Here is a 25,165-nt window from a genome sequence, read left to right as displayed (position 1 = left end):
TAATGACAACTCGGTAAGTGAAGTACATGAATTTGTGTAGTAATTTCTAGATTATTGGAATTTTTTAAAGAGGGCTAGATTTTTGAATATCAAATTATGGCAGATTTTATACAGTATATGACCACCTTTGAGTATGTAATGATCTGATGTGTCATCTTTAGTCCTTTGTGACAATATAGTGGTTTTGCCACTTGTCACTCATTTGGATAGGCCTGGGTTCAATTCCTGCCTGTGACTGGGGAAATTTCTAAAGGCCTCTTTAATAAAAACTGCAGTCTGATAACCTCAGGTGGTGAAAATAGGGTTCGCTTTCTGGCTGTTACAGGTTTTACAGATAGTTTCTATTATGCATGATGAATTTCAGCAGAGACTGGTGTTGAATTTCTGCTCATCTTCACAATGTGTGCTTGTTTGTAATCCTGGTGTACTTCACATATGAAAGTTAAACTTGTCATGTCTAGTGCAGCAATCTTTAACCTTCTTCTTTTATACAATGCCTCTAAAGAATATATACTGCTCTTGAAAAGCTGAGGAACAAAGAAAAAAAACTAATCTATTTTTAAATATAATAAAAATAGAACTGATTATTTTTAATGCAGTGATGTAAGAAGACTGCAGCCAGACAAAAAAAAAATTGGTTGTCTCTAAAAGATTATTTGGAGGCAACTTCAGTACATGATAAACACTTATCTGGCTCCAACTATAAAGGAGTAGAAGTGAGTTAGTTAATTATAGTTTCACTTTTGACGATTTTAGTTTAATGATGAGCAGTCAAGTCAAAATGAGGTATTAATAATTAAAAGAAAATCATACAAAGTTTTCATTTTTACAAAATTTCATAAAGAAACTTGCTCCACAGAACCCACCTCTTTCATAAATTCACTGAAATTAATCAGTGCAAGTTTGGAAAATTATTCATGAAAAGATTAAACAATTTGTAAATAAAATTGGTTGTTACTTTTTTGATGCAATAATATCCTCCCTGTCTTTAATAGACTTCAATAAGGCGCCTCCGTATCCAGGTGGAAAGGAACAGCAGTGCGCAGCACACGATTCTTGATTAGACCGGGGTTCGAGCCCATCACCACCAAATATGTAAAGGTCAGGGAATGACCACCGCATATCCCGGAGCAATATGGCCTTAGTTGCTAATGCTCCTAAAAACCAAATAACTAACTAATTAATAGACTTCAATATAAGGAATTTCAGAAGCAATATTCAAACCTGACGTTTTGGGTTGACGATCTAAGTCTGCTTTTATTTACTATCAGCTAAATTTGATATTATTTAGCACTATAGTATGAGATAATCATTAAGAAAAACTAAAATCCTCTGCAACTGATTTCTGTTCAGTTTTATTTGCATTGAAGTAATTTTCTTTGAAATAATATGTATTAACCCTGCTGTATGTAATGTAATATGTAATTTCCGTGCTGCCTAATGACTGCATTTTTAGGTGTGTGTGGGCGTGTGTGTGTGTTCGCGTGCACACACAAATCAACTATTTTCTTTGCCGTATCCATCCATCTGCCTGCATTTAGCAACTCTACTCCCATTAAATAGATTTTTGTGAAATTTTATATTTGGATCTTTCAGAAATATTTGCTGTGATACTCAGTTTCATTAAAAGCAGACAAATAGAAACCAATTATTATTATTATTATTATTATTATTATTATTATTTGTTTATTTTTTCGTACATATCATACAGGCTGTCCATATACTACATATTGTAATTGAAGCACTGTATACTGTCTGTTGCTGTGTGTGCTGGTTGGAGGAACAAATGGGCAATATGGTGTATGCACAGAAACAATGTTCTCAGTTTACCAAATATACAAATCATTAAATGAGTAATAAGCAGCAATAATATAGATTGTTGCTGCTTATTATTGATCACAGCCCAAACATGAAATAAGTGTTATATTTATATTTTCATACATATAAAGAGTAATAACAATTGAAAGATAGTGTTATGTCAATATATTCTCCCCCCCCCCAGGAGCAATCTGTATACAGCCACTCCCCGGCTTACGTAATACTCGACTTACGGGACTTCCACTTTATGTAAGTTTTGGCCGGCTGGTGTAAACTTAAAAAAATCGTGGGAATGTATTTTGCATCCCATAGGAATAAATGGAGGTATTGTGAAAATATTGTAATGTGAACCCAATAACACTTTTTTTTGTAATTTGTTCCGAGACCTCGGAAGTTAGAAATTTTTGCTATTTAACTAAGCTGTTTATCTCTCTAAAAGGCCCTTTTTATAATGGAAATTGCACTATACTTTCATTGTTATCATATGTTCCCTTATAAGAATCAATTTCAAACGCCTTTGTTGGTATTTTTCTAAAACACATTTCTTTAGTTATCCACCATAAAATAATAAAAACAATTAGAACTCCAGTTTATTGGGTTTTTTTGATAGTGCGATCGATTATAAACTGATAATAAACTCGATCTTATTGCATTTGCAATAATACTGATAACTGGATTCTGTGGGTTTTTACGTTACAGTATTATGGTGAAATGGTTCCCCTTCACTGAAATCTTCAATCATATAAAAAACAAATTTTCAGAATCTTCTCTTCATTCCTGTTTGCTTATTACAATGGTTGAAGGGAAAGGGACCAACGGAAAGTGCAAGCGCTGGCAGTGCTAGGAAATGAACAAATTGATTTAGAAATGAAGATGATGAAGTAAGAAGCAGGACAAAGTTTGTCATCTATTGCATGGAATTAGGTCTCGCTGCTTCAACAGTGAATATTCTTTTAAGGGACAGTGCACATATAAAAGAACTTGTTAAAGGATCAACACATTTAAGATCAACAGTGATCACAAAACAGTATTCAGGTGCTATATTGAAGATGGAAAAACTATTAATAATATGGATGGAAAATCAGATTCAGCAGCAAGTGCCCCGAGTCCAATGGCCATTCAAGCAAAAGCAAGAAATATTTACGAAGATATTAAGTATAAATATGGCGAACCCCAAGCCAAGTTCATGGCAAGCATTGGGTGGTTTAATAGGTTCAAGCATCGCGCTAGTTTCTAAAACATTAAAGTATGCGGTAAAGTCTCCAGTGCTGATTCTGCAGCTGCAGAGAAATTTTGTGATGTGTTGGGAAAAACCCCTTCTAAATCTCCACAGCCCTCAGCTTCCACAGTGGCATGCTTATCATCTGGAGAGTTAATTCTAGCAACGGTGCTCGAAAGGTAAAACTTGCTGTTTTTTTTTTTTTTTTTTAGTTGTTGGCGCATCGGCTTCTGTGGCCATAACGCACCTCCCAAGGTTTTTTTTTTGCAGTACTTTGATCCAAGCCCGAGGCGGGATTCGAACCCGCGACCTTTGGGTTGCCAGGCAGGCACTTTACCCACTCAGCTAGCCCGGTCGGCATTGCTGATGTTATGCCTGTCTCCTCTCTCTTTTTGTAATTTTTCCTGCGCATGAAATAAAAAATTGAATAAATAATTCTATTTACATGTTCGTTGAACATTTCTTTTTTGCTTCAATCAAATTTGCGAGTGCTGCATAAGTATTTAGGGAAATTCCGACTTACGTAGAGTTGCGGGGAATGCAACCTTTATGTAAATTGGGGAGTGGCTGTAATCTGAGTGGTAAACTGACAGAATTATTATCTATAATTCTGTATTATTTTCAAATTAGATTCACAGCTTACCTTATTTTTTCTTAAACTGACATAAGTGGTAACAAATCAGATAGATTTTCAATATTCATATTGAATATTGAAAATCCCTTTAGGAGTAGTGTGATTAAAGGGTCCCTCCCTTAGTTCTACTTCTATGGTTAATTCTTTCTGTTTTTTTTCTGTCATCTAGGAAAAGTCCTGAAGTCTACAGGAAATCATATATGGGTGTCTTTCACTACTCCCTTCTTGGAAGTGAATGTTGAATTTTCTGCAAAAATATCCATATCAGGTAAGTAACTACAACACTGTTAGTTACATTTGCCACTTAGAAAGTTTGTGCTCCATTTTTCCAAGCTATCAGCTTCAGTCTCCCATAGAGGCAACTTATTCCATTAATTAGTAACTTGCTGCCTAAAAGAAAACTTTCTATAATCCTGCCTGGATCTCTTCCCCCATATTTGAATTTATGGCCTCTGGTTCTAGAATCATAGCAGTAAATTTCACCCTCATTTGAAATGTTTCCTCATGCAGATACCCTTTTGCTGATTTCACCAATTGCTTTGCCTGTCTCTGGATCCTTTCAAGAAGCTTAACATTTTAGGTATGGTTTCCATACTTAAACACAGTATTCTAGGTGCAGTCTTATAGTAGCTGTATGCTTACTGTATAAAGTTGCCTTATGACCACCCTGTCTCTGCCAGAAAATGTTCAATAAATCATCGATAGAACACTGAGCCTTCCTTGCTGTCTGTCTACACTGCATGGAAAATTTCTTGGATGACCAGATCAGAACTCTCAAATATCTATATTCCTCAACAGTTTTTAATTCAACCCTACCAAATGTATAAATTATTTTAGTTTCTGGTTTTCAAATGTAAGACCTTACGTTTTGTTACATTTAAACATAATTTGCCACTTTTCTTGACTTCATCTGCAAATGTTGTTATCATGCCCTGTATTGCCTCATTGATGTCATTTAAGAAAACCAAAAAACAACAGTAGGCCTAGAACCAGTCCTTAGCTAATGCCACTTTTTAACTTAGCTCAATCTGAAGGGTAATCATTAATCACAACTCTCTCTCTCCCCTACCCTGCAGCTGCCCTGTGATCTACCATCTAAGGATTTTCCTTGTGATCCCAACATGTTCCAGCTTACACAGGAACTTCTCGTGAGAGACTGAGGAAAATGTTTTGCTGAAATGCACATAAACAATGTCAAAGTTATTTCCTATATAGCTCATAAGTGACTCTCGGGTTCGAGCCCGTCACCACCAAATACGGAGGATGCGGAAAGGTCAGGGAATGACCACCGCATATTCCCAGAGCAATATGGCTTTGTTGCTAATGCTCCTAAAAACCAAATAACAAACATAACAAACGAGTGACTATCAAAATGACTAACCAATTTGGTTAAACATGATTTTCCCTTTACAGAACCATGCTGTATTTTCTTCAGAATTCAATTTCTATGTAAATGGTCCTTTTTAATGCTCTTGATCATTGCCTCCATGATTTTCCCAACCACTGAAGTTAGACTAACTTATTGGTAGTTACCCACTTCACTCTTAGAACCATCTTTATGTATCAATGATGCATTGGTACTTCTCCAATGCAAGGGAAATCTCTCCTGAGTCCATAATTAACCATAATTAACCTTAATGGTTTAATGCACTCTCTTGCTGCCTCCTTCAGAATTGCTTGCTATGTGTCAAACTCCAGGAGTGTTATTTGCCTTTAGCCATGAAAGGTTTTTGAAGGCCAGTAGCACCACATGCAGGCACTGTGCTGTTACTGGCCATTCCTTTGAAATGTACAAAAACCAAGGTAAACCAAAGAGCCAGGGCCCGCTCAAGGATATGTGGCACCTCTAGGCCACACTGATTGCAGTGTGGCCTAGAGGTGCCACATATTGCAGAGATTAACTGATTGCACCCGCAGTTGCAAAGCTTTTCATTTTCTGAATGATTAATTTTACCAATTTGTGCTAAGGTTTAGGGGGAGTTGGTGCCCCCTAAACAGACTGAGGACCATGCTGGAACTCAGAATGGCCAGGTGATGAAGGGTTTTCTTGCCATGTCCCCCTTTGCAGTTCTAAACCAGCCTCACAACTTCCAAACAATTAGCTCAACACTCTGGGAAAGCAACATCAATATAACTAGCTACTTCCATAGTACAAAATCTGATTGGCATGTACACGAATCATGGACCACGTCTGACCACTGTACAATAACCTTCAAACTTGTCAGGCAACTCTAAGTAGTCAGTCTCTTTTATGACATCACTAGGTTCAACATCAAAAAAGCGAATTGGGAAATTTTCAATGAAGCATTAGATACCAAGATAAACAATACAGCAATCTCACTCCTCAGGAACACTCCAAAAAAATTAAGTTAATTCAATCAGCCTGTTGCACCTCAATGCACAAGAACAAACCCGGACCAAATGCCATCCCATAGTGGTGTCCTGAGTTGGATTCCCTCTGGTGAAGAGTCCACAGAGCAAGGAAAAACTTCCAGTGGGCACGTGCCTCATCACCAGAGACTGGGGGCATTGTCCTGAGAGAGACTTGCAGATCTCTCAGGAATGAGTGCACCTCCTTAATTAGATCCAGAAAAGGGGATGGAATGACTGGTAATGCCAACCCATGGGAAGTCGTTCACCAAATCAACACAAACAAGCTCCCACAGGGTGAAGTGGTAAATAAACCATAGTTGGGAGGATACCATCAATAATATCTTAAACACCCTGTTCTCTAGTGAACAATCTCTGAGCCCTCAACAGTTAGAAATTTACAGTTAGAAGTACATGTCAGCCATATCTGTAGATTTTGCTGTTGCAGTTGACATTCTGTGGTGGCCTAGCATCCTTAGGACGTTGAGCTACTCAGATGTTCCTGAAAATCTCTATGACATCATTTCCAGCTATTTAAGCAATAGGCAAGTTATTGTCACAACAAGATATCAAAAAACTAGTAGGCTTCTGATTTAAAGGTTGTCCACAGGGCTCAGTACTTGAACTATTTTCCTCGACCATAGTATTGAATGAGTTCCTGAACATGGACCTGTCACCATCCGTAGCCTTCGCCTATGTGGATGACCTGATCCTTTTGATCAGTAGTAATTCCCACGAGATACTCGAACAACAGACAAACACCACCTTGCAAAGATTAACTGAATGGCCTGGAACCATAAGCTCAAAATCTCTGCCAAAAAAAAAAAAAAAAAAAAATGATCCTCTTGAAAGGTACTCTATAAGACCTCCAGTGATTAAAACAGATGGCAAATCCCTGAAGGTGGTCCAGCAACTACAGTGCTTAGGTATAACGATAGATTCCAAATTAACCTTCTACCCACACTTGGAAACTTTATCCAAAAAGGTAAGAACTTATGCCGGCACGATCTCAAGGATTTTCCTTCTTAATTCCCAGCTGGGAATTGAGAAGGAAAACTGTGGCTCAGATATACAAAGCAGTTTTCATCTCACTCATCCCTTATGGTGCTGGGGACTGGGGCTTGGTTTCACCATGTAACAATAGTAAGAAACAAAATAAAACTAGAAACCATACAGAGTATAATACTCTTGACTACCACCAGAGCTTGCCAAATGGTAAGTATACCCCAGCCTTGCAAGACTTGCAGGCACTTTACTGCTTGATCTAGAAGTAATACACCGTAGTCTCTTTAGACCTAACTAATGACCCAAAGAGGAAAAGGATGATAATTGCCACAGAATTCCAGTGAATCTGGCAAAAACAAACTGGGACCAATCAACTAAAGAGAAGTGACAAGGTTTCTACCCAATGTGGGGGTTTGTCTCTCTCTCACTCTCACTCTCAAGCCACCTGACATGGCCCATTTAGAGCCAAATTACGTGAACTGCAGCGAGAATAAGGTCCTAACTGTACCAGAAAATTGGAGCCACTTGTTTTTTGAGTTCCCAATATGTGACAACCAGAGAAATCTGCTGATTTCTCAGATAGGCCCACTTCCACGTAATCAGGAACATATGCTCATCACAGAGGAAAGATTATTATAAAAAATTTACAGAATATGCAAAAGTCATATTTGAAACCAGACTAAATAATTTTAGGATCCCCTTCTAGCAGACCCCATCACTACCAAATCCACCTCCAGAGCAGCAAAACCAATAGTCATGTGACAAAAGTAAGGTAATGCTAGCAGTGACACCTCATTCGTTGGATTTGAAAAGCTAAGTGCCTCTGGTTATCCCTGGAGCAAGCTACTTTATTTTTTGGACTTGACTTCTGGAGTACTGGCTTATGTGAGTGTGTGTTGAAAGCCTTGCAGGTGCAAATGATGTGTGTGTGATTGAAGTGAAAAGCCAGTTTGTTGCATGTGTATGTAAAAAGGCAAATGATTCTTTGTGTGGTGTTTTTTACGTCATGTATTATGTCCTTAGTTGTAGAATAAGTTGGTGCCGTTCGCCAAATGTCAGGGGTGTATAAATTTCTGCCACCCTTGCTCTGGTCCTGGGACTCTGTATTGGGCACTATTTCTGGGCATGCATGCAGGTACCAAGTAAAACTGGGTAATCGAGTGTTTTGGTGGGGGGGAGGGGATCTAGCTGGGTGTGTTGGGTGCCTGTGAACCCCCTGAGTGAATGTGGAGTGTTAATTTGGCCCGCACACAAGTCTGTCAAACAAGTGTCCCCCATAAGTGTGACCTGTGCGCTTATTAATGAACGTTAAAAAAAAAAAAAAAAGTACATTTGAAGGTGAAGCTGTGTAAAGTGTAGTATGGATGGGCTTGCCATGTCTGTTAGCTATGCGATGGCCAAAAGATTAATGAGCTGTAAAAAAAATTAGAAAAATAAGTGTGTCCATATTCATGGTGCTGTCTGTGTGAAAGAAGCAAATTGGCATGGGATATGTGTAAATGCTAGGTAAAGTTAATGTTCTGTATGTGCCCTGAATAAACGTAAAATAATTTTTAAAAAAAATCTTAACTTCCTGTTTGCTTGTATGACTGGCAGGTGTATAAATGTGTGCAGAATTGGGAATGTATGTTGTGACTCATGTAAACAGGTACCCCCCCCCCCACCCCTCCTGACCAGGACTGCAGAGGGCAACCTTTTAGAAGCTCCCTTGTGTTTTTGCTGATTCTGATTCCTAGGTGGTATCGCATCGAATGCCGATGCTGGTTCCAGCTGGTCTGGCCAATGTGGGAATGTCATTTGCCACAACAAACACTGCAAAACATGGAAAATACTCCCACATAGGTACCTTTATCACAATGACATTTGCCTCTCCACCTCCTAAGGTGCAATTTTTTTAAAATTCTGTTAATTTCTTATTTTCATCAACAAACTCAGCCATAATAAACATTAAGAATAATTTGCTGTTATTGTTCAGTTAGCCATAAAAAATAAAAAGAAGCAAATTTTGTTTTGCGGTTTTTCATTTCCAGTAAGGTCCAGGAATAACTGATAAAGTTTAGAAAGCACTAAAGATTAATAAAAGAACATACTAATTTTATAAAATCATTAAACTAATATCATTAAAGATCTATTTTCAAAGAATATAAATAAGTGTACAGGATGGCATCTCCTTTAACTTGCTTTGCTGATAATCTAGCATTTTAAGCCAAACAAAAAAAAAAAAAAAGGCTGCCCTCCCCTCCATCTAAATTAGTAAAGGCTGCCTTCCTTGTCAATCACAGTTATAAAAGACCAGTGAAAGGTGAATAGAAACAATTCATAGTGAATGTTAAAGCGGTTTGATAGTATTCCTCACAGCAATGTTGAGTGTGAGAAAATATTCAATCCAGCCACAGGAAAAACAACTGAGTTCAAATTCACTCTCTCTGATGAAGCATTTGGAAATGCACTTCACAGATAAATCTAATAGCCAGGTGGGAAGGAGCAGCAGTGCATAGCACACGCTTCTTGATTAGACTGAGGTTCGAGCCCATCACCACCAAATACGGAGGATGCGGAAAGGTCAGGGAATGACCACCGCATATTCCCGGAGCAATATGGCCTTAGTTGCTAATGCTCCTAAAAACCAAACAACAAAACAAACATCCACAAGTATGTTTTGGGGGGGGGGGGAATCCTGCTTAGTTACCCGATTTCCAGCTAATCAAAAGTTAGTAGCTATGTACAGTACATGTAAATCTTAATCCACAATTATAAACATTTCATGTTTCTGTTCACAGTTCTTATTATTTGTTCATATGCATAAATTGTAAAATATCCTTCCTACAAAATATTTAATTACAGTAAAATCTTGTTAATACAAACTCGTTTTATATAAAGTACTTATTTATATGAAGCACATACCATTCTCCTGCAAAAGGGTAGGTTTTTCTATGTAAATATGTTTGTTTATTACAAAATGTAAGAAATATATATTGTTATTTTTTATGTTTAATACAAATCTTAGCACAGCTGTCCAATTATTGCCACTGGCCACCTGGTTCTCTACTTCCCAAAGGATGGCACTGACTTGTTAGAAATTATTTCTGATTAAACAAAACCAATTTATGGTATCTACAACGTACATGCACTCTGAAAAACATCTTTCTGAAGAATGAACTGTTAAATTGAAAGAATAAAAACAGTTTTTCTAATTTGTTTATGTACACTCCCTTGCCCTCTACAGGGTAAAGGTCAATTGCAATTGTTATGCATTCAAAGGGTCTTTTGCTACAGATACAGCAGTCTGTGTTTTGTGTCATTTTATCTGAGCTGATGTCTTTGTTGGAACTTATCTTTAAATTAATTAAATTTTTTATATATTAAATCTTATCTTAGCAGTGTCATGGCAACAAAACGTAAACAGACTGAATTAAGTCTGAAAATTATACAAGAGGCTGATAGAATGGATTGAAGTAAAACAGACATGGCAAAGGAATACATCTTTTACGTACTTTATCTACAATACCGAAAAACTTGGTGTGTGATACTGGAGCAGCGATAAAAAAACAGGAAACGAATTTGTGGTGCAAAACATTAAGGAGCTTGAAACAAAACTTTTTGAGCTGTGCCAATAAGTGTGGGCATCTAATTTGCTGATATCAGGTCTCATTTTGCAAGAAAAGGCAAATTATCTAGCTCAGCAACATGGAATTAGCGACTTCAAATGCAGCAGTGGCTGGCTCCAAAGATTTAAAAATACTAATAACTTGGTCTCACAAAATGTTTCCGGCAAGTCTAGATTAGTCAACAAAGAAAAGGCTACAGACTGGTTGTGTTCTGTACAGTCCATTTTTGAAAAATATGAGGCAAAGCATATTTTTAATCTTCACGAAGACAGGTTTATTTTATAATTTGCTGCCAAACAAAACATTTGTTTGAGGAGAGTCTTGTCATGGTGGAAAATTAAGTAAACAAAGACTCATTCTGTTATGCTGCAATTCAGATGGCAGTACAAAACTACTTCCACTTGTGATTGGTAAGTTTTCCAAGCCAAGATGTTTTAAAGAAAGTAACCAACTTCTCTGTGATTACGAGACCAATAGAAGTTCTTGGCTTACAGTCATAATTTTTCAGTCTTGGTTATTAAAAGTGGACAGAAGAATGGCTTACGAAAAAAAAGGAACATTTTGATGATTCTAGATTGTATAGCAAATTCTTCCAAGACACGTAAGTTGACAAATATACAGCTGTTGTTTTTACCTCCCAATACTACCAGTTTTATGCAGCTATCTGGATCAAGGTATTATTTATAACCTCAAGAGACCAAATAGAGCCCACCTGATAAGGTACTTGATCTGAAACATAGGAGTGAACAATTTGCAGCCAAACTAGAATGTCTTGGATACTATCTATAATCTTGTTATTGCTTGGGACAGTATTGCATCAAGCGTAATAATTAACTCCTTCAGAAAGAGAGGCTTTGGAGAGAATATCATCGAGAAACATGGTCCAGCAGGCAAATGTGATAGCAGCATTGAGGAATGGGGGAATTTGAAGAAGCATGTGGATTTTGTTGACTAATTTGAAGAGTTTGTGAAAGTAGATGATGAAGTTGCTACCACAGCGACTGCAACACCATTCCTATTAGCAAAACAGTGATGTTTTTATTACCACCACCACCAGCAGAAAAAGTGAAGAAATGCATACATTGCACTCTAAAAAATATGCCGAAAATGCATTGAGCATAATAGTCTGTTGGCCTGCAGTAATGTTGATAAAAAAGAAACAACAATTGCATTTGATAATGTGTGTGCTGTAGTTAAAAATACATATAGGACAAAAACTGTACAATGAATTCTTTCTTTAAATTAGATTAATTTATTAAAAAGTTAATGGTTTGTATGTCTCGTTTTATATTAAGATTGTAATTCTTTTTACTGTGATACTAAAATATTGTATATATCAAAATGTATGCTATACAATATTTTCATTTCTGTTAATTGCTTTTCTCTTAGTTTATCTTACAAATAAAATAATCTTTAAAAAATGTGTTATTCCTATTATTGTATTATTAGGCAAGCCTTTTGTTTTTATTATTATTTTATTTTATTAATTTAAATTTATATATTTTTTCATTTATTTTTTTATATTATTTATTTTTATTCTTAGATATATAGTCTGTGCCAAAAAAAAAAAAGTAAAATTTTGAAAATTTAGGTCCCTTGAACTTTATATTAACGAGATTCAACTGTATTGGGATGTAATTTATTTATTTATATGTAGGGAAAATTGAATAATTTTTCTCTGAAATCCAGAGTTAGCCAGAAAGTTTTTCTATTGAGAATTTTGTTATAGAGAGCTTTTACTGTGTTAAAAAAAAAAAAAAAAATGTAAAATGAATGAAGAGCATATTCCCATGAAGTCTGTGAAGTGTTACCGCTAGACATTAATTTTCCAGGGAAATTTGCCATTATCAAAAAGTTTTAGCTGTTGAATGACTAGAATATTTCTCACGAAAACCATACTTTCACTATCCTAATAAATTCTTATATTTTTAGGTTTATCGGATGCTCAGAGGGGGGCTTTAAGGGCCAGCCAAATGTTAAATTTAAATGATATGCCTGAAATAAGTAAGTTTCTCTTTTTCTAGATGTTTAATTTGTTTTTGTTACTGAATTAAGCATTTGCATTATTGTAACCTAAACAAGTAATGAACTCTATTTTATTTTATTTATTTTTTGAAAAAATAAAAAAATTACACTGAGGGTCTCTCCACCATAGGCTTATGGTTTCATTCTTTATGGCCTTGCCTGTATATAACACCTGCTTGAAAAGTACATTTACATTTTTTTTTTTTTTTTTTTTTTTTTTGAAAATACTTTTGATTGTAGAATAACATTTCTACATTCCATACTTCTCTGTGTGACACTGTCTTTGTAAAGCTTTAGCATTTAATGTCCATGTTTCACAACCATGTGTTAGGACAGGGAGGATACATTGATCAAAAACTTCTTCATTTGAGAGAGAGAGAGAGAGAGAGAGAGAGAGAGAGAGAGAGAGAGAGAGAGAGAGAGAGAGTGGAAAGTTTGTTTTGAAGACTACATTAAGCTTTCCAAATGCTTGCCATCTCACTTTTATGCACCATTAAATTTCCATCATGATGTTTCCATCTGTTGAAATTTCTTGTCCAAGGTAAACATACATTTCCACTTCTGTTTCTTTTCCATTGATTGTGATAAGAGTTTTAGCTATACGAATTCCCGTTTTTTTTTTTTTTTGTTTTTTTTTTTAAGTATCAACAAAATCGAAAATATGAAAATTAATTGCAAAAAATGAATGTTAAACATTCTTAAATATTGCAATTCAAACCACGCACGTAGCTATACAATACAGTGTAGTGAGTGTACCCTGCTTTAAGATATTAATCCATTCCAGAGACACCATTGTATCGTAAAAATATCGTAATGTGAACCCAGTAGCACGTTGTTTTTTTACTAATTCGTTCCATGACCTCGGAAGTTAATTTCTGCTATATAACTCTCTAAAAGGTCATTTTTATAGAGTAAATTGTATTAGTTACCAAGTAAAATTATTAAAATGCACTACACTTTCATCTTTATCATATGTTCTCTTATAAGAAACAATTTTGAATGGCTTAGTGATCTTTTTCTAAAGCACATTTCTGGAGGTCACAATCATAAAACAATAAAAGCCATATGCACTTTCCAGTTGATTGCGCTATTCTGTTACTGCAAGCAATTATAAATGGGTAAACTCCATGTTATTGCATTTGTGAAAATACCGATAGCTGGAATTGTATGGATTTTTACATTGTTATGGTGAAATGTGTTTCCCCTTTACTGAAATCTTCAATTGTATAAAAAACATAAATAAATTTTCAGAATCTTCTCTTCATTCCTTTTTTTTTTTTTTTTTTTAAGCTTCGTAAACTTGTTCCCAGCAAATCGTGTTAGTTGCAATTTGTGCCTTCTGTTAAAAAATGCTTATGCATGCTATTGAAATTTATATAATATCAGTGTAGGCATGCCATACTTTTCCCATAAATTTGAACTATGTATGTATGTAGTGTATAGGCATCGTTTTAATTGTATCTTATATGTGGGTGCCTTCACAGTGAGATAGCTGGCATTAGCATTAGTAGAGGCGTTTGATGCAAGAAAGCAAGCTTATGCAGCATCAGCCAAAAAATAAATAAATAAATAAATAAAAAACCACTTCCACTTCACCCCTCTATTCATTCGAAATACCTGTCCAGCTGAGCCTTAAACTTATTTAGGCTATCAACTTCCACGACAAGGGATGGAAGTCTGTTCCACCAACCAACCACCGGCTGGCTAAAGGCAAATTTCCGCACGTCTATCCTACATCTGTCTTTCCTCAATTTGAATTTATGCCCTCTCAGGTGATTATTCTGAGCAAGAGGGAGAATCCCATCAGCATTGAGCATGCTCAAACCATTCAAAGCTTTATACACCTATCAGATCACCTTGCTGGTGCTTAGTCTCCAGACACTGTAATTTGCAAAACTTAAGCCTTTCTTCGTAAGAGCACCCCTTTGTTCCATTCACTACTCTTGTTGCCCTTCTCTGTACTTGTTCCAGCAGCTCTACATCCTTCTTGAAATGAGGCCTCCAGACCTGTATACAGTACTCTCGATGTGGTCTGACCATTGCCTTATACAAGGGAATAATCACCTCCTTATCCCTGCTAGAAAAATTCCTATATATCATTGACAATACACCATGAGCTACTCTTGCAGCCCGTCTGCACTGCTCAGAGAACTTCATATCTGCCTGCACAACCACTCCCAGGTCCTTTTCATTCTCTACCACTGTCAATGTAGTACCACAGAGTTGATACGTTGCTCTGGGGTTGCTGTTTCCCATATGTAGTACTTTACATTTTCAATGTTAAACTTCATTTGCCACCTCTCAGCCCATCTGCTCAACCTTTCCAGATCCTGTTGCAGTAGCATAGTGTCAGTAGTGTCCTTGACACCTGCCAACCTTCGTATCGTCTGCAAACTTGGACATTAAACCTGATATACCATCATCAATATCATTTATAAATACAGAAAACAATAATGGATCCAATACTGAGGGACTCCACTAATAACATTAGTCCACGATGAGCAGTGTCCATTGATTACCACTCTCTGTCTAGGCGCCTCCGTAGCCAGGTGGGCAGGAGCAGCAGTGCGTAGCACACGCTTCTTGATTAGACCGGGGTTCGAGACCGTGACCACCAAATACCGAGGATGCGGAAAGGTCAGGGAATGACCACCACATATTCCCGGAGCAATATGGCCTTAGTTGCTAATGCTCCATATAACAACAACAGCAAGAAACAACTCTCTGTCTTCTCCCACTCAACCACCCCTTTATCCATAGCAACAATTTGCCTCCAATGCCACACTGCTCCAATTTGTTCAGCAGTCTTCCATGTGCAACAGTATCAAAAGCCTTTCTAAGATCCAAATATATAATATCAAAGTTATTCCTGCATCCAGTTCTTTTGTGACTGCATCATAGTATCCAATCAGATTGGTCAGGCAAGACTTCCCCTTAACAAAACCATGCTGTGTCCGAGCTATAACTGAAGTCTTGTCTAGATGATCCTGCAGTGCTTCTTTAACCAGTGCCTCCATTAATTTTCCAGGAACAGAAGTTAAACTCACAGGTCTATAATTACTTGTCAACCTTTGATCCTCCTTTTTGAATTGGGGTCACATTTGCACATCTCCAGTCCATGGGTACCTCCCCTGAGTCCAAGGAAGCTCTCAGAATTATGGCTAAGGGTTTGCTTACTTCCTTTGCTGCCTCCTTTAATATAACTGGATAGATCCCATCCACCCCAGGTGCCTTTCTTGTGTTTATCTTCAACAATTTCTCCTCCACTTTACTCTGAGATTACAAGATTCTCTAGCTTACTGCCAGAGTTGAATACACCTCTGGCATTCCCCTTGCTGAATAACTCCTCATGTGTGAATGTCGATGCAAAATATTCATTTAGTTTGTTAGCTACCTGAGCAGGATCATCAACAGTTGACCCATCGATATCCAGTGGACCTATCTGATTCATCCCCTTCCTTCTAGAGTTTACATAAGTAAAGAACTTTTTGCTGTTTTTCTTTGCATCCCTTGCCAAAGATATCTCGTAATCTGCCTTCGCCTGCCTAACCTCCTTTGTAACTTGGTTACAGATCAACTTGTATCTATCATAGGCTTCTGTGTCACATGTTAATTTGTATGTATCTCATGCATTTTTCTTCTCTGCCATATGTCTCATTAGTTCATCTGACATCCATTTAGGCCTAAACCTTGAACAATATTTCTTAGTTGGTATGTAAAGCCTAGTAGCTTCCAAGATAAGTTCTTTGAATGCTTCCCATTTTGAATTTGCTGTTGGTAACATCATCAGTTGGTCCCACTGTATAGAATTTAAATACTGTCTCAGTCCATCGTAGTCGCCTTTATGAAAGCAATAACCCTTCCCTTTACCCCTAATGGTAGTTACCTCTTTGAGTAAATCCCACTTCAGCACACTGTGATCACTGCCACCTAGTGGTTCATTTATCTGCAGATTCTTAATGCATGAAGAATCACTACTGATAATCAAATCAAGCGTATTTACTCCCTCTAGTTGCCTCCCGAACATGCTGATGTAGAAAACAATCATCCAATAAATCCACAAAAGCCTTGCTAGTGTGTGTGACCAGCCCCAAATTTCCAGTCAATATCTGGGAAATTAAAATCCCCCATTATAAGACTCTCTGATTTACTGGCCCACTCTATTTCCCTGTACAGTTTCTTATTATACTCATCAGAGTCATTAGGCCTATAGCACACTCGTACTCTCAATTTTGATCTCCCAATGCTTATGTCACACCAAACTGACTCGACACTGCACTGTCCAGCGATGTTGACTGGCTTCACTTCCTTGGATTTTATGTATTTCTTAACTAATAGCATAACCTTTCCTCCACTACTTCGAATAAATAACTCTTCTATAGTAGAGAAGACTACCGTTATTTATTTTCAGTGGATACCACCACCACCCAGACAATTGTTTTGAAGCTAGTCAGCTTTATCATTGCTGGGTGGGCAGGTACCCGGTAATGCAACATGCCATCACAATTGTGAAGTTATTTCCACAAATGTGAGAGATGCCAAATGGTGAATAAATAACCTAAACCCATAACAAATTACACCTTGTACATTTCATCTTCTAATACGCTATTGAAAGTTATAAAGAAAAGAGAAGATTATCTTGGAAAAAATGCCTCTTGAAGCATTTCTGTAGAAGACTACTCCTTGTGCAATAAACCAACGAGTGCCGAGCCAATAATGAGTGATCAACGAGCGTGCATTTAGTTGATGATGATGAAGAATAAGCATTCTTTAACATTCGTAAGTCATAAATAATTTCTTTATTATTATAATTTGCTTGATTTTACAGGCTATGTTTATATTTCTTTGGATAAATCAGTCATTGTTTAAACATAAACTAATCAGCTAACTGATTTCATTGTTGAGAACCCCTATTTTTAACATTGTCTGTGGGGAAAATTCCCCTTTTACAAGTTTTTGCTTTATGAGCGCACATTAAGAACGAATTAACTTATAAAGTTAATTCGTTCCTAAACTCTGTGTGTGTGTATATATATATATTTATATATCCAAATTATATAAGTTAACGTAATGCAAGTACCTCATCGTTTGAAAATTGATGTAATCATTCTCCAACCGTACCTCCAGCATACATGAAAAAATATGCAAAGTTACATAAAAATATATCAAATATTAGATAAATAACATAATAAGCCCAACATGGGAACCCATTTTGTAGGAGACTTTGTCGAGGGCTAAACCCCTAACAAAATAAAAACCCAAGTTAGACTGAGCCATCGGTTTCTGTTATCATCTGCCTGTATACCAATTCCAATATCCATAATAATGGATAATACAATTAATTTAGCATTAGGTTATAGTAAATACTATAAATCAGTATAAATCTGGCCGTCCAAAATGTGGGTTATGTCTAATCATAATTTGTACGAATACAGACTGGATGATATTTAGCCCGACCGATCGCTACAAAATTATAAGCACAACTGAGAAATATTAATAATTGTTGAAAAATATGCAGAACAATTTTGTTGAACAATATGCAAAAATTATTTGCAGAAATAAGCTAATAAAGCTAACTAAAGGCGAACGGAAGTCAGAGTAGTTAAAGCAATAGTATCTCACTCCCCCTCGAATTACTCTAATAGTTCGTGAGATATGAAAAATTAAGGCAAGAGGATAGATAAAAGTAAAACAGAAAAGAAAAAGCATTTTATCAATATTACATCGGATTTAACCGGGAGTGTAAAATCCCGACCCTAATAGTAGGGATCCTGGTTAATAGTAAGAGCAGGTAAAAATATATAAAAAGCATGCCAAAAGCAACAGAAAAAGGAAAAGAAGAAACGGAATGGCTAGTTCCTAAGATAATTTACTATAGTTTACTATAAAACCAAACATCAAACATTATATAGTGGCAAACATTATGTGAGGTTTAAAACAAAGGAAAGAATGCCATTAAACAACAATGGCGGGAATACCTTATATTCATTACCGTAGCCCAGGGCGGGAAAAAACTAAACGCCAGCAGCAAACACACAGGACGTTTATAACTGCCGCGTATTCTAAGCCACCTAAGATATGTCCAATAATAGCCAAGTATAGGATGAACATAAGTATGAAAGCGCCCTCTATCGTAAAGAAAACAAAACCAATATTTCTCAGATGTCGAAGAGAAATCTTAGTAAAAATGAATTAATTCCTACTGTAGAAACACATATAGGTACCACTTTTCTAAGGCGTAACTATATATAGCGTGTTTATACAGCAGTACCTAGTATGTACATGTTTATACAAAGGCTAATTAGTAAATAACTCGCTCCAAAGATCCTGATGAATACAACAGATAATAATTGTTTTAAAAAACAGAGAAATTATACCAGAGAATTTATACCAGATGATAAAACTTTTAAACAGAGAATATTTCAATATATATTATTATGCCTGATAACATCCATAGTATCCAATTGGTTTATATCTTCATGGTATTGATTTAGTGCTATCGACAAAGCAGTACTCATATGTTTCATAATGAAATTTTGTGGGAAACCGTTATCTAATAAATTATGTTTAAGATCCATCAGTGCATCTATAACATCACTTTTATTATTACAGATGTATAATCTTCTGATAACTTGCGTCACTATTATATTTTTAAGGATACGTATAGAAATATTAGTACCCCAACTGGTTAGGTTTATAGTTTTGAAATTAAATTCTTTTCATTTGTCGAAAATCTTGGTAGCTAGGTTGTTATTCTTATTATGAATGTCTATATCTAGATATGTAGCTTTACCCGAGTCACTCTTGTTAGTGACTTCTAGCACCAATTCCTGCGGATAGTGTTTAACTGCTTCAGTATGAAAATCGTTATAGTTGAATACAATTAAGTCATCTATATATCTGAACATATTGATATCTTTAGTGAAGTTATTTTCAAAATGGTGTAGATATAGATTAGCCATAAGACATGAGCTACTTGCCCCCATAGCTATGCCAGTATGCTGTACGAAAATATTGCTACCATTATAAATGTAGCTGTTGGAAATACATAGGTTAAGTAGGTTATCCCAGTAATTACGTTGGCAGGGTAAAAAGTCGCTATATTCTGTGAAATAATTATTTAAAACCAATTTTAAACTATCATGCGGGATGCTAGTGAATAAGTTTTTGAAATCGTATGTATTTATGTGTTTGATATTATGCTTATTATTCTTTATAAAGGTTAAAATGGGTCTATTATTATTAATAATCCTAGTGAAATTTATGTTATTGAAGATAATCTTAAGCAGATCAACTAGCTTACCATGCGGGACTTTTGAGTAGCTATTTCTACATGAAGTTATAAATCTGAAACTGGTAGGTGATTTATGAAATTTAGGTATCCCATACAAAAAAGGAAAGTTAGTGTTGCAGTTCTTAAGTTTTAACTGTTTTTTGCATCGCTAGTAGCTTTTTGGTGATAGTACCAAGGTTACCATTTGATCTAGCGTATGTAGCGCTGCTATGCAGCTCATTGTATAATAGTGAGGCGTAGAATTTTTTACAGATAAAACTATAATTATTAGCGGCCTTGTATGGGGGCATACAAGGCCGCTAATAATAAGCATGTCTTATGGCTAATCTATATCTACACCATTTTGAAAATAACTTCACTAAAGATATCAATATGTTCAGATATATAGATGACTTAATTGTATTCAATAATAATTATAGTTTTAAATATAAATAGTGTGTGTGTGTGTGTGTGTGTGTGTGTGTGTGTGTGTGTGTGTGTGTGTGTGTGTGTGTGTGTGTGTGTGTGTGTGTGTGTATGTGTCCCTCCAAATAACCATGTCTATATATGAGAGGGTATCAAAAAGTTCATACCCTTACCTAGAAATAATAGCCCTAGAAAGGTGAAACTTCACGGGAACTTTAATCCTTTTCTATGTACTCTCCATGTACAGTAACACATTTCGCCCATCTATGGATCGGATGTTTAATGCCTTGATTATAGAAGTCCGCACTTCTTTGCCTGAAACCATGATTCCATTTCATTGATGACTTCCTGAGATGAATCAAAGCAGCGTCCATGCAATGGTTTCTTCATTGCACACCCAGCATTCATCATTTATCACCAACCAATCAAAAAATTTCTCAACATCCTCATTACACAAATCCAACAGTTGGCGAGAACATTACATTCGACATTGCTTCTGCAAAGGTGTCAGCAATCTTGGAACCCATCATGCGGAGACCTTAAACATGTGCAGATGGTCATGTAAAATGCTGTGGGCAGACCCATAACTAATTCCCACTGCATTTGATGAAATGAATTGTCATATGTCTGTCACTCAGCATCACCTACTCAACATTTGCAACCATCTCGCTGTCTGTGAATGTTGATGGTCTTCCTTCTCTTGGCTCATCAAAGATACTTGTGTGACTGCATTAGAACTCCCATTTCCACTTTTTTACGATGGACAATTCTGCCCATACATGGCTTTCATTTCTTCATCAATTTCCTGAGCTTTCTTGCCCTGCAAATGCAGGAACTTGATCGCTGCTCAATACTCCACTTTGTCAACCATAGCGGCCTTCCTCTGATTCCGGGCTCTACCCTGGAAATTTCATTCCTCACAGGTGATCGTACACCTGTGGGAATGAAATTTCACATGGAAGTTATTGAATATGTAGACAACTTATATTAAAAATGGCATCTTCCTACTGATGTTTTATCTAGGTCAGGTTTGGAACTTTTTGAATACCCCCTTGTATAGTATATATTCTCAAAAAAAACCCTGTTAATTTGTAAGTCATCAGTTGCTTTTCTGATCTATGTAACAGCAAAGTAGAAGCAACAATAGCAAGTGAGTTTTTTTTTTTCACATTCTTATCCTTTACTCATCTAGTAAAATTTAATTCATATCTATTTTTAAAAAAGATAACTTTAACTGATTATCTTAAATTGTTATTTCATTGTATTATTATTTTATGACTTTTTCACTTGCTGTCCTTTCAGTCACTGATAATGTGGTAAGAATATCACAATGTCTGATTCCCATCTATATGTAATTTCCAACTGGAAATAAACAGATATTCTAACATTAAGTGCTTTATTCCTCTTTTGACAAGTTTTAGACTACCTGTATGCTATGCCATTCAAGCAACATCTAAAGTCTAAAATAAGCTACATAATGTTGCTGATGAATTGAACAGGTACTTTGCATGACTGCTTACTGACAAAAAACCCTGTGCATGATAGATTGTTTATGTGAAGCATCAAATTAGCAACACTGAAATTTCAGAAGATTATTTATTAGAAAAACTTGAGTCTAAAAGCAAGTAAATTTTCTGGAGTTAATATAAATATATACATGGTAATTTTGAACGAGTCAACAAGCAAGTGCATTATTAAGCCATTAAGGTTAATTATAAGACATCATTTCAAGAGAAATTCCCTGGATTGAAGAAATACTGACATATTGCTAATACATAAATGCAGTTCTAAGAGAAGTGGGTAACTTCAGACTATGCAGTCTGAGATTCAATGGTAGGGAAAATCATGGAGGCAACAATCAAGAGTGTTATATCAGATTATTTTGATAGAAATGGAATTCTGTAAGAACTGAAGTGTGGTTTTGTAATGACAATACCATGTTTAGCTATTTTGATAATCACGTGAGCTGGATATAGGAAATATTTTAACATTGTTTACTTGGATTTACAGCAATGCATCGGACTCAGTTCCTTGTGAGGTTTACTCTATAAGATAGAACATTTGGAATCACAAATAAGATTCTAAGGTGGATTGCAGGAGTGACTGCAAAGCAGGAAGAAAAGTGTTGTGATTAATAGTCAGTTATATTAAAAGTGTTTCAAAGATCAGTTCTGGGACCAATATTTTTTTTGAGTTTTGTAAATTACATTATCCCTTTGTTAAAGGGTGTGATGTCAGGATTTGCATGTAATAGAAAAACTGGCAGTGGTAGCACTTTTCCAAATGACTTAAACAGGCTTCATGGATGGTCAGAAAAGTAGCAGCTGTGTTTTAATGCAGCAAAATGTATGGTGTTACACTTAAGGAAAAGTAACCACAAAGCTTGAAGGAAGAAGTAAAGTAAATTAAAACAGTGGAGAAAGAAGTAAATTAGAGAGTTACAAATCCAGTGACCTGATGATCTCTGAACAGGTTAGACAGGATCCTTTTGTTTGAATTATGACCTAAATCAAACATTTGCTTGATAGGTCATAATTCTACTATACGAAGACAATCCACTTAGTAAGGCTGCACTTGGGATACAGCATCCAGGTATGAAAACAACATCTAAAAATGACATTGAGCTTCTTGGAAACCTGCTTAGTGAGATCTTCGAAAGGGGTACCCCTTAGACAAAAGACTTCGGATATGTCAGAGCTCGGCATCCAGACATCTTACTGACTTACCTATGAGGTTAATATGGCTCTAGAAGGGGTAGTAAATGAATAAAGGCAAAACACATTCACTGTCATAAATGATTCCACTTACACTGTATAGCCAATACTATTTCAAGAATGTTACAGTTACCCTATTGAAATTACTATCATTCTTCTAAATTAGGGTTTCTGTTTTTAATAATATATAACACCATGGCGGCATTATGTCCACACATATGTTATATGAAAATGAAGGAGAGATGACATTTTTTTGTGTGTGAATGATTTTTCATAAAATTGAACCAAAATTTAATAAAAAATTTAAATTAGAAAGCTTTGTGACCGGTTGCACAAGCATCAATCTCAAGTGACAACCCTCTGTTTATTTTCTCTAGCCTAATAACAATTTATTGCTACTATAGGTTCTTCTGAAAACATCAAAAAGAGTCTTTCAAGAGAACTCCAGATATCACCCACTCGTGGAACTATAAATTCCATTTTGCAGCAGAGAAGTAAGTTACAATTAGGATATGTTATTTTGGCAGTACTCTTACTGTTTTTGCAAGTTTTTAGGAAAAATTGTAAATAGTACAGCTTCTTCCCAAGAAAGCATTGCTTTCAATTTTTTTATGCTTAATGCGTTGCTTTTTTTAAAAATAATTTTAATTTTACTAGTATACATACTCACCAATGCTCCCAAAGATTTTCAGAAATTTTATTTTTCCTGATTTCTTCCAAGTTTTTGCTGTTTTTGAAATATATTCTTGTGTTTAAAATAAAAACACACACAGAATTTAGCAGTATAGGCTCAAATACAGCTGTTAGGCAGTGGCTCTACTCATATTTAGCACAGAGTACTGCAAATGCTCTGCTAAGATCTCATAGCTGTGCTTTTAATTGTTTTGTTACACATTGTAGATGCAGAAAATCTATTCAGCCTGTTAGCAGCCTGAGCAGGTTCATCAATAGTTAAATTATCAACGTCAAGTTGTCCAATGTGATTCAACCCCTTCTGTGTATTGTTAATATACATAAAGAAGTCTTTGCTGCTTTTCTTTACTTTCTTTGATAACAACTTCTTGTAATCTACCTTGGCTTGCCTAACCTGTGTGATTGATTGTAGAGTAGTTTATATCTACCATAGGCTTCTGTCACCTGATAATTTATATGCATCCTATGCATTTTTCACACATCTCAGCAGGTCATCTGACATCCATTTAGATTTCAGCCTTTAACCATACTTTTTAGTTGTATGAAAAGCCTAGTAGCTTCTATGATAACACTGAATGCTTCCCATTTAGACTTTGTTGTTGGTAACATCATCAGTTGGACCCACTGTACTAAATTTAAAAATTATCTGAGACCACTTTAGCTTCCTTTGCAAAAGCAAAAACCTTTCCCTTCCCCCTTGATGGTAGTTACATCTTTAATTAAATCGCACATCAATGCACTGTGATCACTGCCATCTAGTGGTTCTTTTATCTATTGAGTCTTAATGCATGAAGAATCACTGCTGATAATCAGATCAAGTGTATTGCTATCTCACACTTGCCTCTAACATGGATTTAGACAACGGCCCTGCAATAAATCCACAAAAACTTGCTAGTGTATGAGTGACCAACTCAGATTCATTCCAGTCAGTAACTTGAAAGATAAAATTCCCCCCCATATAAGACATTTTGATTTACTAGCCCCACTCTGTTTCTCTGTACATCTGTTCATTGTACTCATTGTGTCATTCAGCTTATAACACACTTGTCTCATTGCTGTCATAAATGATTCCACTTACACTGTATGGCCAATACTATTTCAAGAATGTTACAGTTACCCTATTGAAATTACTATCATTCTTCTAAATTAGGGTTTGTGTTTTTAATAATATATAACATCATGGTGGCATTATGTCCACACATATGTTATATGAAAATGAAGGAGAGATGACATTTTTTTTGTGTGAATGATTTTTCATAAAATTTAAACCAAAATTTAATAAAAAATTTAAATTAGAAAGCTTTGTGACCGGTTGCACAAGCATCAATCTCAAGTGATAACCCTCTGTTTATTTTCTGTAGCCTAATAACAATTTATTGC

The 25,165-nt window shown here is 35.8% G+C and overlaps 1 protein-coding gene across 4 annotated transcripts in view; it reads left to right on the top strand.

Moving 5' to 3' along the window:
• Nucleotides 1-25,165, top strand: part of LOC150089441 (cubilin-like) — a 321,441-nt gene that overhangs the window by 104,157 nt on the left and 192,119 nt on the right. For 3 of the 4 annotated variants that reach the window (XR_016548045.1, XM_090389480.1, XM_090389479.1), the window contains exons 7-9: nt 3,841-3,939; nt 12,587-12,658; nt 23,497-23,586. Coding sequence is in view for 3 of the 4 variants with exons in the window: in XM_090389480.1 (XP_090245606.1) it covers nt 3,841-3,939; nt 12,587-12,658; nt 23,497-23,586 (261 nt within the window). In the remaining variant the exon portion in view is untranslated. The remainder of the gene's footprint in view (nt 1-3,840; nt 3,940-12,586; nt 12,659-23,496; nt 23,587-25,165) is intronic. The other variant, XM_090389481.1, reaches the window with a different exon arrangement.

The sequence above is a fragment of the Mastigoproctus giganteus genome, chromosome 2 (genome assembly GCF_048544385.1).
Source record: "Mastigoproctus giganteus isolate SK-2022 chromosome 2, ASM4854438v1, whole genome shotgun sequence".
In the NCBI taxonomy this organism is placed as follows: Eukaryota; Metazoa; Arthropoda; class Arachnida; order Uropygi; family Thelyphonidae; genus Mastigoproctus; species Mastigoproctus giganteus.
Note: the sequence above shows the minus strand (reverse complement) of the source record. Positions and strands in the feature narration are given on the sequence as shown.